This window comes from Primulina eburnea, chromosome 7, assembly GCF_022965805.1.
Source record: "Primulina eburnea isolate SZY01 chromosome 7, ASM2296580v1, whole genome shotgun sequence".
In the NCBI taxonomy this organism is placed as follows: Eukaryota; Viridiplantae; Streptophyta; class Magnoliopsida; order Lamiales; family Gesneriaceae; genus Primulina; species Primulina eburnea.
The window spans coordinates 7,606,869-7,620,733 of record NC_133107.1 but is presented as its reverse complement, the minus strand read 5'-3'; the positions used below and the strand labels follow the sequence as shown (position 1 = coordinate 7,620,733).

At 31.2% G+C, this 13,865-nt stretch overlaps 2 protein-coding genes across 2 annotated transcripts; both read left to right on the top strand.

Annotated features, from left to right (window-relative positions):
- The first annotated feature begins 9,285 nt into the window (after nt 1–9,285).
- LOC140836088 (glutaredoxin-C1-like) lies at nt 9,286–9,939 on the top strand. Its single transcript, XM_073201500.1, has one exon. The coding sequence runs from the start codon at nt 9,370–9,372 to the stop codon at nt 9,778–9,780; it is 411 nt and encodes a 136-aa protein (XP_073057601.1). The 5' UTR covers nt 9,286–9,369; the 3' UTR covers nt 9,781–9,939.
- Nucleotides 9,940–11,944: 2,005 nt separating this feature from the next.
- On the top strand, nt 11,945–13,075 carry LOC140836087 (major pollen allergen Lig v 1-like). Its single transcript, XM_073201499.1, has 2 exons — nt 11,945–12,181; nt 12,656–13,075. Exons 1-2 carry the CDS (start codon nt 12,019–12,021, stop codon nt 12,985–12,987), a joined length of 495 nt encoding a protein of 164 aa, XP_073057600.1. The 5' UTR covers nt 11,945–12,018; the 3' UTR covers nt 12,988–13,075.
- The last annotated feature ends 790 nt before the right edge of the window (nt 13,076–13,865 follow it).

The window sequence follows — 13,865 nt, the reverse complement described above, 5'->3', positions numbered from 1 at the left end:
CGGTTTATAAAGTCCGTCGCCGATTCAATTTTGCGACGGTTGGAACAAAACCGTCGCTATATAACAAAACGTCTCTATATTTACCATAAATAATAATATTGACGGCGTGCGATTTATGTACGCCGTTAATGTCCAGACATGATGTTTTTAAAAATATTTTAGTATTAACAGCGCACATAAATATGCACGTCGTTTATAATACTATAAACGGCGTGTCTTTATTTTACGCTACGAAAATTGCATATGTTATTAACAGCACATATAAATATATGCTTCAGATATTACTATCCGCAGCGTGCTTTTAATGCACAGCACACGAAAATTGCATATGTTATTAACAGCACACATAAATAGCGACAGTTTAACAACCGTCGGAAATAACAAGGGTTTAAAAATATTTTACAATTAACAGCGCACATAAACATGCACGTCATTAATAATACACCGTCGCTATATAAGGTTTTTAAAAATATTTTACAATTAACAGTGCACATAATTTAAATTAATATATTTATTAAATCGGTTAATAGCACGCTGCGGATAGTAATATCTGCAGCATATATTTATGTGTGTTGTTAATAACATATGCAATTTTCGTAGCGTAAAATAAAGACACGCCGTTTATAGTATTATTAACGACATGCATGTTTATGTGCGCTGTTAATATTAAAATATTTTTAAAAACATCATGTCTGGACAATAACGGCGTGCATAAATCGCATGCAGTCGATATTATTATTTATGGCAAATATAGAGATAGCGACGGTTTTAACAAAACCGTCGCAAACTTTTAATCGGCGACGGCCGTGAAAAACCGTCGCTAAATCCGTTGCTAATAGCAACGGATTGTGAAACCGTCCAATCCGTGCTTACAAAGCACAGACGCTGCTCCACATAAGCAGCATCCGTTCTTCGTAAGCACGGTTTGCCATATTTCTGCAAACAATTTTTTTTTTACATTAATTTTGAAAAAAAAAAATTTTTTTACATTATTTTTAAAAAAAACCCGATGTAGGACCGAGTACTTACCGTTTTACCAAAATCTATAGCTGGTTGTAATGGTGCAACTCAAATCGTTTAAACCGCACAGCAGTTCGAGTACCTTGGTTCGATCGTTACATCAATCATGGACAATTATTACACCCAACATTTGAAATACAATTAAATCATCTAGAAATTAATAACGTTGATGATATTTTATTAATTTAGAGATGTATTAATTAATTGATAAGTTAATAATTTATTATTTTAAAGAGTGTTTCGATACAACAAATATAAATTTAATTATATGAAAAAATCATTATGGTTCACTAATACATATGTATATTGAAAAATAATAATTGATTCATCGTTTTTGATAATTAAATAATATTCATTATGTTGATTAATCAAATAAAGCAATAGTAAAATCATATTATACTAAATAGTCCTTGTTATATATGTAACTTTAGACAATTATTAATTTATATTGATGAGGGGACTATAGGTTTATATCAGAGTTTTCGAAAATATCTTATTAATTTATTTACATTATTAATTTAGTACATTGGACCAAGTTGGGACTTGGGACTGGAATTTTTTGTTTTTGAAAATTATTAATTTATCGAATATTAATTTATTGTATTTTTATTGTAGTGTCCATTTTCAATATATCATCACACAAAAATGCTATAAGTATTGCATAAATGTACACAACTTTCAAGGCAATCCGAAGATTACTTTTCAATCCCATGTCGTTATGTATTTATATAGAGTTTTGATTGATGTACATGTATTGTGTACATTTACGTGAGCATCGATGAAGTGTGATTCACTTATTGAATGCACAATTTTTCTATGTTTATCACATCCAATAGGTGAGTGATACCTCAACAATGCTCACATAAATATATACGATAAGGCATAGTTTGGTACATGGGATAAGAGATGGATTGATAAATAATCCTCATTATCCCATGTTTGGTATATTTTTAAAAAGCTCATGATAATATCATGGGCCCTTGATAAATAATTTTTTAGAAGGATAAAATATCCCTAATAGATGGTGTAATAATTTTAATTTAATGATAAAATATACTACAAATGACTTAATTACCCTCAATTTATAAATGATTTTTTTATAAATCTATGCTAGTAGGTAGAATTAATTGTGGTGCAACCAATTACATCTAACATTTATATTGCTACAGAGAGAGTCTTTGTGAGATAAATAAAGAAAGGGTTTAGCTAAGGCATATCATCTCCACTAATCATGCTGTTATCTTCATTGATTATGGTATTTTCCTTCTCATCGCTGATTCTCTTGGTTATGGTATTTTACTCCAACTGTGGATCTGAATTAATTGTGCTAATAGGTAGAAATTAAAATCAAATAAATATTTTATTTATTTTTATATATTATATAATATGATAATTATATAAATGAATTCGAGATAATTATATAAATAATTTTTATAAATCTCAATAAAAATTATTATTATCACTCGATTAACCTTAAAAATTGATATTTGACTTGACTCAAAAAATCAAGGGCACAATTATCATATTATATAATATATAAAATTAGGTAAAAATAAATAAATCATGCAAGTACTATCGACACATGAACAGATAAAGAATATGAACTCAAGCAACAACTTTAAAATTATAAAATTTATTATGATAAGGTTAATTTTGTCATTACAATCTAACATATAAATTTAATCACTCTTATTAAAATCATACCAAACATTAAATATAATATCATACATCTTATTTATCCTTAACTTATCCTTATATTATATATCACATGTTTATCCTATCATGTATATCAAACTATGCCTAAGTGTACAATATATCAAATCGATATATAATGTAAAAGAGACATGTAAATTGTAGAAAATGGGAAGAATCGTCACATTGTCTCTTGCTTAAAAGCCTATAATTTCTCACATCATTGTACCTCAACCTATTTTATTTTGTCTTCCTACCCCAATAATGAATGTATGTCTCGATACTACGAAAGAGGAGAAAGGGTCCACATCTTCCAGGTAAATCTCGGAGTTGGAAATTTGGAACTCTCCTTTGGGATTTCTCAAGTAAATATTGGAGGGGTAAAAATAATTTAATTATGTCACAGAGTACAGAGACATCATAAAAATTAGACCAAAACAATTGACTTGAAAAGAAGATTTTGCTCCATATATAGAATTATATTTTCCAATGACAATCATAAGCTAACTAAATCTTGACCTTTCATAACTTGAATATGAACATGTAATCACATTGCATACAATTATATTGATAAATAGGTAGTATTACAGAATGTTGAGTGTAATAATTGATTTGAGTTGCACCATTACCACCAACTATAGTTTTTGGTAAAACGGCAAGCGCTTGGTCCTACAATTGGTATCAGATCCAATATCACGAGTTCGATTCTCATTGATTGCAAGAAGAGTAATTATTGGGAGGGAGATTGTTGGATGTAATAATTGTCTTTGCTTGGTAGAACGATTGAAGCATGTTATTTGAGCTGTTGTGCGGTTTAAAAGATTTGAGTTGCATCATTACCACCAGCTATAGCTTTTGATAAAGCGGTAACGCTCGGTCCTACACAGAACCTCCTGACTATGGACATACAAATCATCTGCATTCCTGATATTCATTTTAAAGCTTGGCAAATTGAGGTTTTCTCGTGTGTTCATGAGCTGCGATTGCTTCTCCTAAATCTTCAGCGGCAGCGTTCCATGTAACAACATAGTCCAGAGCTTGATCTACTGTCAAATCCCTGCTCTGTAGCAACGCTCTCTTCGTCTCAACCACAGCAAGAGGAGACTTTGCAGCCATTTCTATCGTTACGAAAAGTCACACGTATAACAATGTTGTACAGCTTCACAAAATTCTTGAGCCAAAACTATTTTTCAAACCAAAATTCAAATAACTGGATCGATCCTTAAAATAAATCATCCTAAGTGAGACAAACAAGATGGGGGTAAAAACCAATCTATAAGCAAAATCAGCTAAAACTTTCCCTTTGCACAATTTGAGTGCCATTAAAGTTATACTTGTATCAAGAAATCTTGCTATGCCAAAAGCATCCGCACGAGTTTCTCTAGATTAGTTTTTTTTTTATCAGGGATCAGGTCTATGAAGAAATAGAGAGTCATCGAAAAACACAAGCTGTAGTACTGTCAACTCAATAAAGAGTACAAAAACTTATGTTTATATAGTTAGGATAAATACAAAAAGAGTAAAATGACTAATCTACTCTTGAGAGCTAACAATAATATATTTTAACAGTCTCTGCTCGAAAGAGTAGGTAATTATTTCCTCCAACATAATACACTAACATATGACAATCAAGATTGTACTAACATCTTAGTGGTGCCTGATGACTATTCACAGCTACAGTGGAGCAACAGATCTTGCAAAGGAAAAAGCATCGATTTCAGGGTAAATTAATAGTATATGAATCTTCAAGGATACTCAGTTAACTCAATGAGTTTAAAGGTAAGATATCAAGTTACCACACAACTTGAAGTTTGACATAATCAGTTTACAAATTTTCACATTTTACAGAAATATAGGAAGCAAAGAGCAGGGTGATGAACCCCCTTTATCTAAAGGCTAGCAACACCGATACAACCAACCAAACATGACAACAGTCTAGAAAAAAATTAAATACAACCATATTTGATATATTCAAATATGAAACTGGCAAAAACTTGTGTGAAACGGTCTCACGGTCGTATTTGTGAGACAGATCTCTTATTTGTGTCAACCATGAAAAAATATTACTTTTTACGCTAAGAGTATTACGTTTTATTGTGAATATGGGTAGGGGTGACATGTCTCACAAATTATGATCCGTGAGACGGTCTCACATGATACTCACTCTATGGATTTTTGTTTTTCTAGACTAATTAAATTTTCTATTTGATATTTTTCTTGTTTAATAATATTGTGGTATTATTAATGATAAGATCTCCAGATATTATATTAATATTCAAAATAGTTTTTTTTTTAAATGAAATTCTTTTTTCCTATTTATGAAGGACTATATACAAGGAGTAAAATCTAGGACAAAAGGAGGATGTAAATAAGAGATCATGACATCAACTCGTGGGTATCACTTTTGTCGATGATGGTCGAGAATTGTAGGAAGAGAAAAATATTTATAAGTGAAGATTTCGCGTGACGTACTCACGCTGTTTGCTGTGTTACCGTGGGGTATTGAAGACACTCGAAGATAACACTCGTGTAAAATGTTGATTGAAGAGTTATTTGTGACTTCGGGTTTTGGCAATACAATTGTTGCATCAGTGGTTTTGTTTGTTTATTTGTTATGCAATTTACTTCCTTGACTTGTTGGAAGATAGTTTTATTTACAATTTTCTAGTGAATATTTTGTTCCGAAACACCACATAATTTTTATACTTGTGCATGATGAATTCTGTTTTTTTTAGTCATTAACTGGCTGAATAAATGTTGATTTAATTTGTTCCATCGGTTAACCTATCAAGTATAATCACAGACAAAAACATGTTAAAATTAAAGTTGGAATCAATTTAAATTAAAAATAACAAAAAATAACTATTGTTTTTTTAAATAATCAAAATTGATCATCGTGACACATAAGTAGTCTAGCATCAAATAACAAAATTTGAAATGATGTATCGAATTCGAGATTAAGCACATCACTCCCATCACCAAGCTAAAAATAATATTATATAATAAAATCGTTCAGTCAAGATTTGTTATATTTATTTATTTCTCACGACTACCTGGTCTGATCCAATAATTCAATAATAAAGTAAGAAATTAGAATCTTATATTTTAATATTCAATTTTACGTATTTTTATTAATTTTGAACACTCGAAAACAAATAAAAACCTCCTAGATTTGTACTATTTTATTCTTTAACGCTGCATTTGGTTGCTGTGATAAAGTGGGTTTATTAATTTTAACACATCTTATATCTCGTTTGGTATACGTGATTATTTAATCAAGTCAATATCTCCTATGAATGATTAGGTTATATTAGGTGGATTAAAATAATACCTCCTCACCCCCTGGGATTATTTATCCAACTCTTAATCTTTCCTATTTTACCCTTCTCCTATATCCAAACTCATCACTACTTCCCGCCACGACCGCCGCCACCGACCACCAACCGCCGCCGCCACCACCGTCGGACGACCGCCGCCGCCGGCCGATCACCGCCGGTAGCCACCGAGAACCAGCCGACGCCGGACCACCGACCGTCGCGGCCGGGCAGCCACCGACCGATAACTTCCGGCCGACCGGAATTCGTCGACGCCGGTGACTGCCGGCCGCACCGACGTTGCCGGAACATCGTCGTCACCGTCGTCGGACCACCGCCGCCGTCGGAGTGGAAGAAGAAAGGGCAATTTTGTCCTTTAATAAAAAATTCAAAATTATCCTACACTTAAAAATCTTACCAAACATAAAACCATATATTATATTTCTACGACGATCATTTTCTTTATCATTTACTTATTAATCATTAGTTTATTTTATCATCCAAACCAAACACAGCCTAAATAGAACACTAAATACCACATAGTAACTGGCACGATAGATTTGATTTATCATGAAGGATCATTAACCCTCAGCTTAGATTGATTTCGACTGAGATGATGAATGAATATGTCATTCTTTACTTGACTAGAGTGATTTATAGATTATTGCATTAATGTGAAAATTTATCCAATGTACGTAGAAAAACCGGATTACGAATTTTCACGACCTAAAAAAGAAAAAATTAGCAGGAGTATCTATTTTTCATTTGAATATACCCCTGACTAGTAGTAATTATAAACAGTAATCGTACACATAAAAAAATATCAACATGAAGTACTCTCACTAGTTGGGCGCAAATTAAAATAGAAGCACGCTTATGGCACGGCACGATGCGTAAAATCAATTAGCCCCAACTCCGTACAATCTCGGCCGCTGGCTCAATCGCACGCCACCGCTGACTGGTGGCACGCCGGACTAGGATCTGCCACCTTTGTCCGTTGTTTGGGGTAGACTTTATGCTTTTCTTCATGTTTCTTTTTATACTTCACTTTATGCAATATTCTTACACATCACACGTCGTGGAATTTATTTTTTTTTTGGACTATTTTGAGATTTCTATAGTAAATAACTATGGTGGTGGCATTTTCAATTTTTTAAAATACGAAAAATGGCATTGTAAAATTATAAAATTAATCTTTTTTCATTTAATAAGAAATATTATAAAAATATATTTTAATAAAAGTTCCTTTAATTTGTATGTCACGTCCATGTTTTTAAAAGATAGGTGATGTAATTTATACATTTATTGGAGTTTTTTAGATGGTCTCAAGGATTATATTCGTGAGATGTGTTGATTTTGACCATATCTAAGGTGAAAAGTAATACTTTTAAAATTACATGTAATATTTTTTTATGAATCGGATAGAATATTTATAAAATTGAAACATAACTCGAAACATGACATAGTATTGATCAAAAAAGTTGAGTGTGTCTCATGTGAGACCGTCTCACATATCATAATCTGTGAGACGGGTCAACCATACTCATATTCATAATAAAAAGTAATACTCTTAGCATAAAAAGTAATACTTTTTTATGGATGCCCAAATAAGAGATCCGTCTCACAAATACGACCCATTAGACCATCTCACACAAGTTTTTGCCTTAAAAGTGTGTAAACTTTTTTTTTTTTGGAATCATGTTCATTTACGTAAGATTCCATCAAAGGAATATTAAAGATTTTGTTTCGAAAATATATTTTTTTGTTTGTTTAAAAAAGTAAAAAAGGCGTTATGATTGATTTTCACTTATTCTTACAATATCGTAAATATCCCTTTTATTTGGTGTTCTTGGTTTTGAGAGAAGATACAATTTATTTGGTAATTCATTTGACCAATTCAGTTCAATGGAAATCGTGCACAATCGACGCATATTAGGTATTGTTTTTCTTTAAATAAAAAAAATAGCAGGTTTTCCAATAAAACCAACGTAATCTTAGTGAAAAATGAAACGTTTATTTTAAGGAACCCTTCAAAAATTCTGAAGGGAACACCTGAGGCCTCTGAGTTTTCAAAAATTTCTTTCATTTTTTTAAATTATTGGAGGAAATTTTTTTAAATTACGTGAAAAATTGCAACCGCTACTTTTTTTTGTGCGTATTAATAAACCCCAAGCTAATATTGCAATAGATTACAAACTATGCTAGCCAAATAAAGTATATTGAGAAATATGTGTGCAACGAGTTTGTCCAAAAAGATATTGGTAAGAAGAATTTAACCTATGATTATTGATCAATGATATTGGTAAGCATTACTTTTGCACATGCCACATTAGAGAAATGATCGAAATTACAAGAAAAACAAAGATAACAAAATAAAATTGAAATTTAAAAACATAAATATCCGAAATCGTAGTTAAACAAATATTGCGATTTCCCCCGATAAAAATCCTAAACAGCCCCCGATTTCGTTGTCTTTCCATTTCTACATTACTACTGATATATTTACCAATTCCTACGCAGATTTATCCCTCTGGAAAAATAGCAGAAGAACAGACACGCATGCTGGCTATCTAACTAGCCAGCGGCGTTTAAGCTTCAGAGTTTGCTGGGTACTGTCCCACACACACACACACACACACACACACATATATATATATATATGTATGTATGTATGTATATACTTCATAAATGAAGTGGTTAACCCATATTTTTGCAACCCTTTTAATGCAAAAATTAATTAAACCATGCATCCTACAAGAATATTAATTAGCACGCCTACAGACAAAAGTAAAAGCCGATTATACTATTTAATTCCCTAACTTTCCGTACGGAATGTCAAAAGAATATTGCTGTTTCACCCCATGCTCAAGATCGTTTTAACCCATTCTTTATCATGGTTGTTTCGAACACTACTTTTGATTTCCAGTCTATGTTATCCAAATATCTGTCCGAAGAATTGCAAAATTGGTTTCGTAAGTTGGTGGTATAATTCTGATTTTGGTCTTGTAGTTAGTTACATTTCAATCATAGTCGTCGAAACTCGAACGAACGAAATTAATATCTAATTAATGTAAACTGACTCTGATAATGGCTATTTATCAGATTTCTGTTTTTTTCCCCCACTAAGTACATCTTTTAACGAGTGTAACAATGCCAGACAATTAACTCGAAATGAGAGCCAAAATCCAAAGTCAAAAACCCATCTTTTTGAACGTGAAAAATCCATCAAATTTACTACTCGTAGTGGAGCCTCGATCTTTGCTTTTCCCCATGCAAATGGTCTCTATTTATACCGTAACCTTTGTCCTAATTCCACTCATCAACTAAAGAATACAGACAAATCATGCACCAAAACATGCGGCATTACCAGAAGTCGTCACACGCCAGCTGCTACCACCTCTCCACATTACATCATCCAGCCGCGGCGGCGGGGGAGGACCCATTGCAGAGGGTGGTGCGGCTGGCCTCCGGCAGCGCCATCGTGATATTCAGCGTGAGCACTTGCTGCATGTGCCATGCACTGAAGAGGCTGTTCTGCGGGATGGGAGTCAACCCAACCGTCTTCGAGCTCGACCAAGATCCCGGAGGCAAAGAGATTGAGAGAGCCCTGATGCTACTGCTCGGCGGCGGCTCCTCAGTGCCTGTCGTCTTCATCGGCGGGAAACTCGTCGGCGCCATGGACAGAGTCATGGCGTCGCATATTAATGGCACTTTGGTTCCACTCCTCAAGGAAGCTGGGGCCCTCTGGCTTTGAACTAATTATTAATTAGTAGTAATTAATATAACTAAATTGTTGGCTAAGCATAGTTAATTAACGCTTAAGCTTAGAGCTATCCCTCTTTTATTGGGATTTGGTTTGTTAATTATAAAGGAAAATAGCTTGTTGATTTAGTGGCATGCAAGGAGGATTATGTTGGTGCTGTTCTAATTTTTTTTTTTTTTGATCTGTTTTTGATTTTATAATCAGGTTCCTCCATATATATTATGAATGAATTTATGGGATGCCACCATTAACAAATTCGTACAACAATGTTAAACAGTGTTACGGATATTTATTTGTGAGGTGATTCAACCTGCATATATTTACCATAAAAAATTAATAGAATATTTATTTATGGGTGAGCCAAATAAAAAAACTCGTCTCACAAAATTGACTCATAAGAACGTTTCATAATAGTTTTTGTGTTTGTTGATTTATTAGAAAAATGAGTCTAATATTAAAACTCAAACTTTGTTGGCTTGGTCTTTGCTAATTTGAATGAGGTTTAAATAATGATACCACGTATCTCATTTTTTTGGTAAATTTTTTGTAGTCTTGCTTCCTAAAATAAATTAACAAGAACTTTAGTTATTAAAAAAAATATAATTAAATTTATAAATTTCTTATGTTTTCTATATTTCATCCCAAGTTTTAAAAAAAATTGGGATATGATGCACAAAATTTTGTTAAATATGAGATAACATACGAAACTTGAGATTAAAGATGAAATTTTTCAGTTACTTATATGATCATTTTACAAAATATCTATTATATACATTATACACTAATATTTAACTTCATCATTTTTGTTATGTTTCATTTTATATACATATACAATAAAAATTAAAACTTTTCTATGTCCATTTTTTACGAAAATTTGTTTACAATAAATTAGATCAATAGAAATTTCATTTTAAAATAACAAATTTTTCGATAAATATACAGTTATTATCATTAATAAAAAAAAGTAAGTTTTTTTTTACTTACGAAAAAAAGTAAGAACATTAGAGAATATAAACAAACAAAAGAATAAATAATTACTTGATTAAAAAAATTAGAAAGAAATTAAAATAAAATAAAATTAATGTTTATTTTAATGAATAATATTTTAAATTTTTATCTAACGCATTTTACTTTCTTTTTTTTACCTTGACAAATTTCAATATAGTCTTTTAAGTAATAAAGTTCTGATTCTAAAAGTTTACAGTATCAATGAATTTATAATAAAAAGAACAACCAATAAAAGAGTAACATTGTTCAATTACACTATGAAAAAAATAAACGTAAATTTAATAAATAGTGGAGTAAAAATATCACTCCCCCTCAAATATTAAATAAATCACTATTTTTAGACAGGCTTTGATAGGAATTATATAATTGCTCATTATTTGCCTAGTTTCACAAAAGCAATTAATGTATGAACTATTTGATAATATGCCAATGTTGGTATCCAATACATCGAACGTTGATATGATATTAAAAAATGTTGATGCGATATTGTCGACATAACGTGAAATTTTTTTGATGCTGGCATCGGAAAATGCTGAAGTGTCCGATTTTTGTCAACAACTTGATTAAAATAACCACAAATTTAAATTTAGTACATCAATATCAGAGTTTGACAAGTTAATGAGTACTAAAACCCAAAATAAGACAAATAATAACATTATTACTAAAAATTATTTTCCCTTATTAATAAAACACACCATAAGTTTTGTAAAAAAAATCTTATAAAGAATAATCTATATAATATTTAATTTATTATAATCTTTAATTTTTTTTTATATAAAAGAATTTTATTTTATATGCATGCATGGATTACCGGGGTATATATATCAGACAGAAGATAATCCAGACTTCATTTGATTATTGAACTTGCAATACAGTATATTCTGTGTCCAAACTAATAAAAACAAGCCGAGGAAACCTCTACATACCCGTGAATGTAATTAATTTATATTCTTCATGCTGAATCCACCCACCGCTTCAAACAATAAATAAGGCGAAAGGGTTTTTTCACTTGAAATTTGTTCGTTAGTGTATTCATTTTATTACAATTAGATACCCCCGACTGATTCAATTCTGCCCCATACAGTTGCCTCCAGCACAAACTCCTCGTGGTTAGCTAGCTAGCTATACATACATACACACACACACACACATATATATATATATCTGTGTGTGTATGTATTTCTATATGCTTTGAATCCTCCAATTCTATGGTTTTTATCCATGAAGAATTATGAAGTGCAAGTGTGCTGTCTCTTTTATTTGGTTTTGTCGCAGTTGATACTGACGGAGCAGCAGCCCACCTCAAATTTTGCTATTGTAGGTTTCATATATTGTGATGTATGCCATGAAAACACTTTCACCAAGAACAGCTACGTCTTGCCAGGTAATGGGAGTACAACAATTAAACTCCGAAGAGATTATAATTTTAGTCGTGTAATTTGTCGATTTTTCATTTTTAGTTAGTCTTGTATGTTTTCAAGTCACATTTTTACTTCATGAAGTACTATATATGTCATTGCCTTCACTTTTAGTCTTTTTTTACCGGAGTTTTGACGTGATATCAGACACGTCATTATTCTGGTGAGGAAAACTAAAATTATAGAATGACCAATTGAAAACTAATGACATTACAAAGTAAAAATGGCGCAAGTTATTGGCCTGAAATTGCAATTCTTCCGAAAAAAGTCAAGTGGCTTAGAAGCAGACAAAATGTGTATACACATAGATTATATTTGGCAAATTATGCATCTTACGTATGCGATATCAGTTTGTCTTGTGATCAGTATTGGGAAAATAAACAATTTCATTTAATTAATTGTTTGCTACTTTGTTCTTTTGTTGGTTTTTACTCTTGTAGGTGCAGATGTTCACGTAGAGTGCAGAATGAGGGCAAGTTATCCAAGCACAACCGAAGAGCTTTCGTTTTCTGTCAACAGAACAACAGACTCAAATGGAATGTACAAGTTGGAGTTAGCATCCTTTGATTGTGCAGTAGAGTTCCAGTACTCATTCTGTGTGGCGAACTTGATCGGAATGATCAGTTCGGATTCGGACTGCAGTGTTCCTGCCCAGAAGACAATTTCCGCTACCGATATAGCCCATAACAATGTCTGCGCTTACACCTTAGGGGCTTTGAGTTATCAACCTGAAACAAGAAACGTCACCTTGTGTGGTGGAGCAAAGAATTGAAGCCTTGATGCATTATACATACACATTATGCAATAATTAACTATCGATAAGCTTTTGTAAAATTAATCATATACCAAACCTTGTATTTTTAAAACTTACGATCCTTAGAAATAAAATATAATGTGTTTGGATTATATAAAAATATAAGGATTAAATGCTTTTTAAAAAGAAGAAACTTAAAACCCCATTAATTATAATTTGTGTGAGACGGTCTCACGGGTCGTATTTTGTGAGACCGATCTCTTATTTGGGTCATCCATTAAAAAATATTACTTTTTATGTTAAAAATATTAATTTTTATTGTGAATATCGGTAGGATTGACCCGTCTCACAGATAAAGATTCATGAGACCGTCTCATAAGAGACCTACTTATATACAATATAGGATTGTAGTCATTTTTACCCAATTATATTTGTTTTGTTTTCTGATCGTGTGTGTGTCTATATATATATATATATATATATATATATATATATATATATATATATATATATATATATATATATATATATTTCATTTTCTACATTTAAGTTTTTTACCACTATTAAATAAGATTAAAAAAACGTGTAATACTTTATCATTCAACCTGAGAGTCATAAAGCAATTAATGTAGTGTCATGATATTTTTTTGATATTCCCAAAATATCATTTTTTTTTCAAATTACAAAAATTCCATTTTATTTAATAAAAAAACATAAAAACCTATTTTTTAATAAATGTGTATATCATGTATGTATATATATTTATATATATATATATATATATATCATATCTTAATAAAATATAATTTTTAATCTTTATCTATACTTTTAAATTTTAAATAATCATATTATCCATAACATAAAAAATTATAATACAAAATCATTTTTATAGTTTT

Coding starts and splice junctions, on each gene's coding strand:
- LOC140836087 (XM_073201499.1), top strand. CDS start 12,019: ATGAAGAATTATGAAGTGCAAGTGTGCTGTCTCTTTTATTTGGTTTTG. Junction 12,182..12,655: donor GAACAGCTACGTCTTGCCAG/GTAATGGGAGTA, acceptor TTACTCTTGTAG/GTGCAGATGTTCACGTAGAG.
- LOC140836088 (XM_073201500.1), top strand. CDS start 9,370: ATGCACCAAAACATGCGGCATTACCAGAAGTCGTCACACGCCAGCTGC.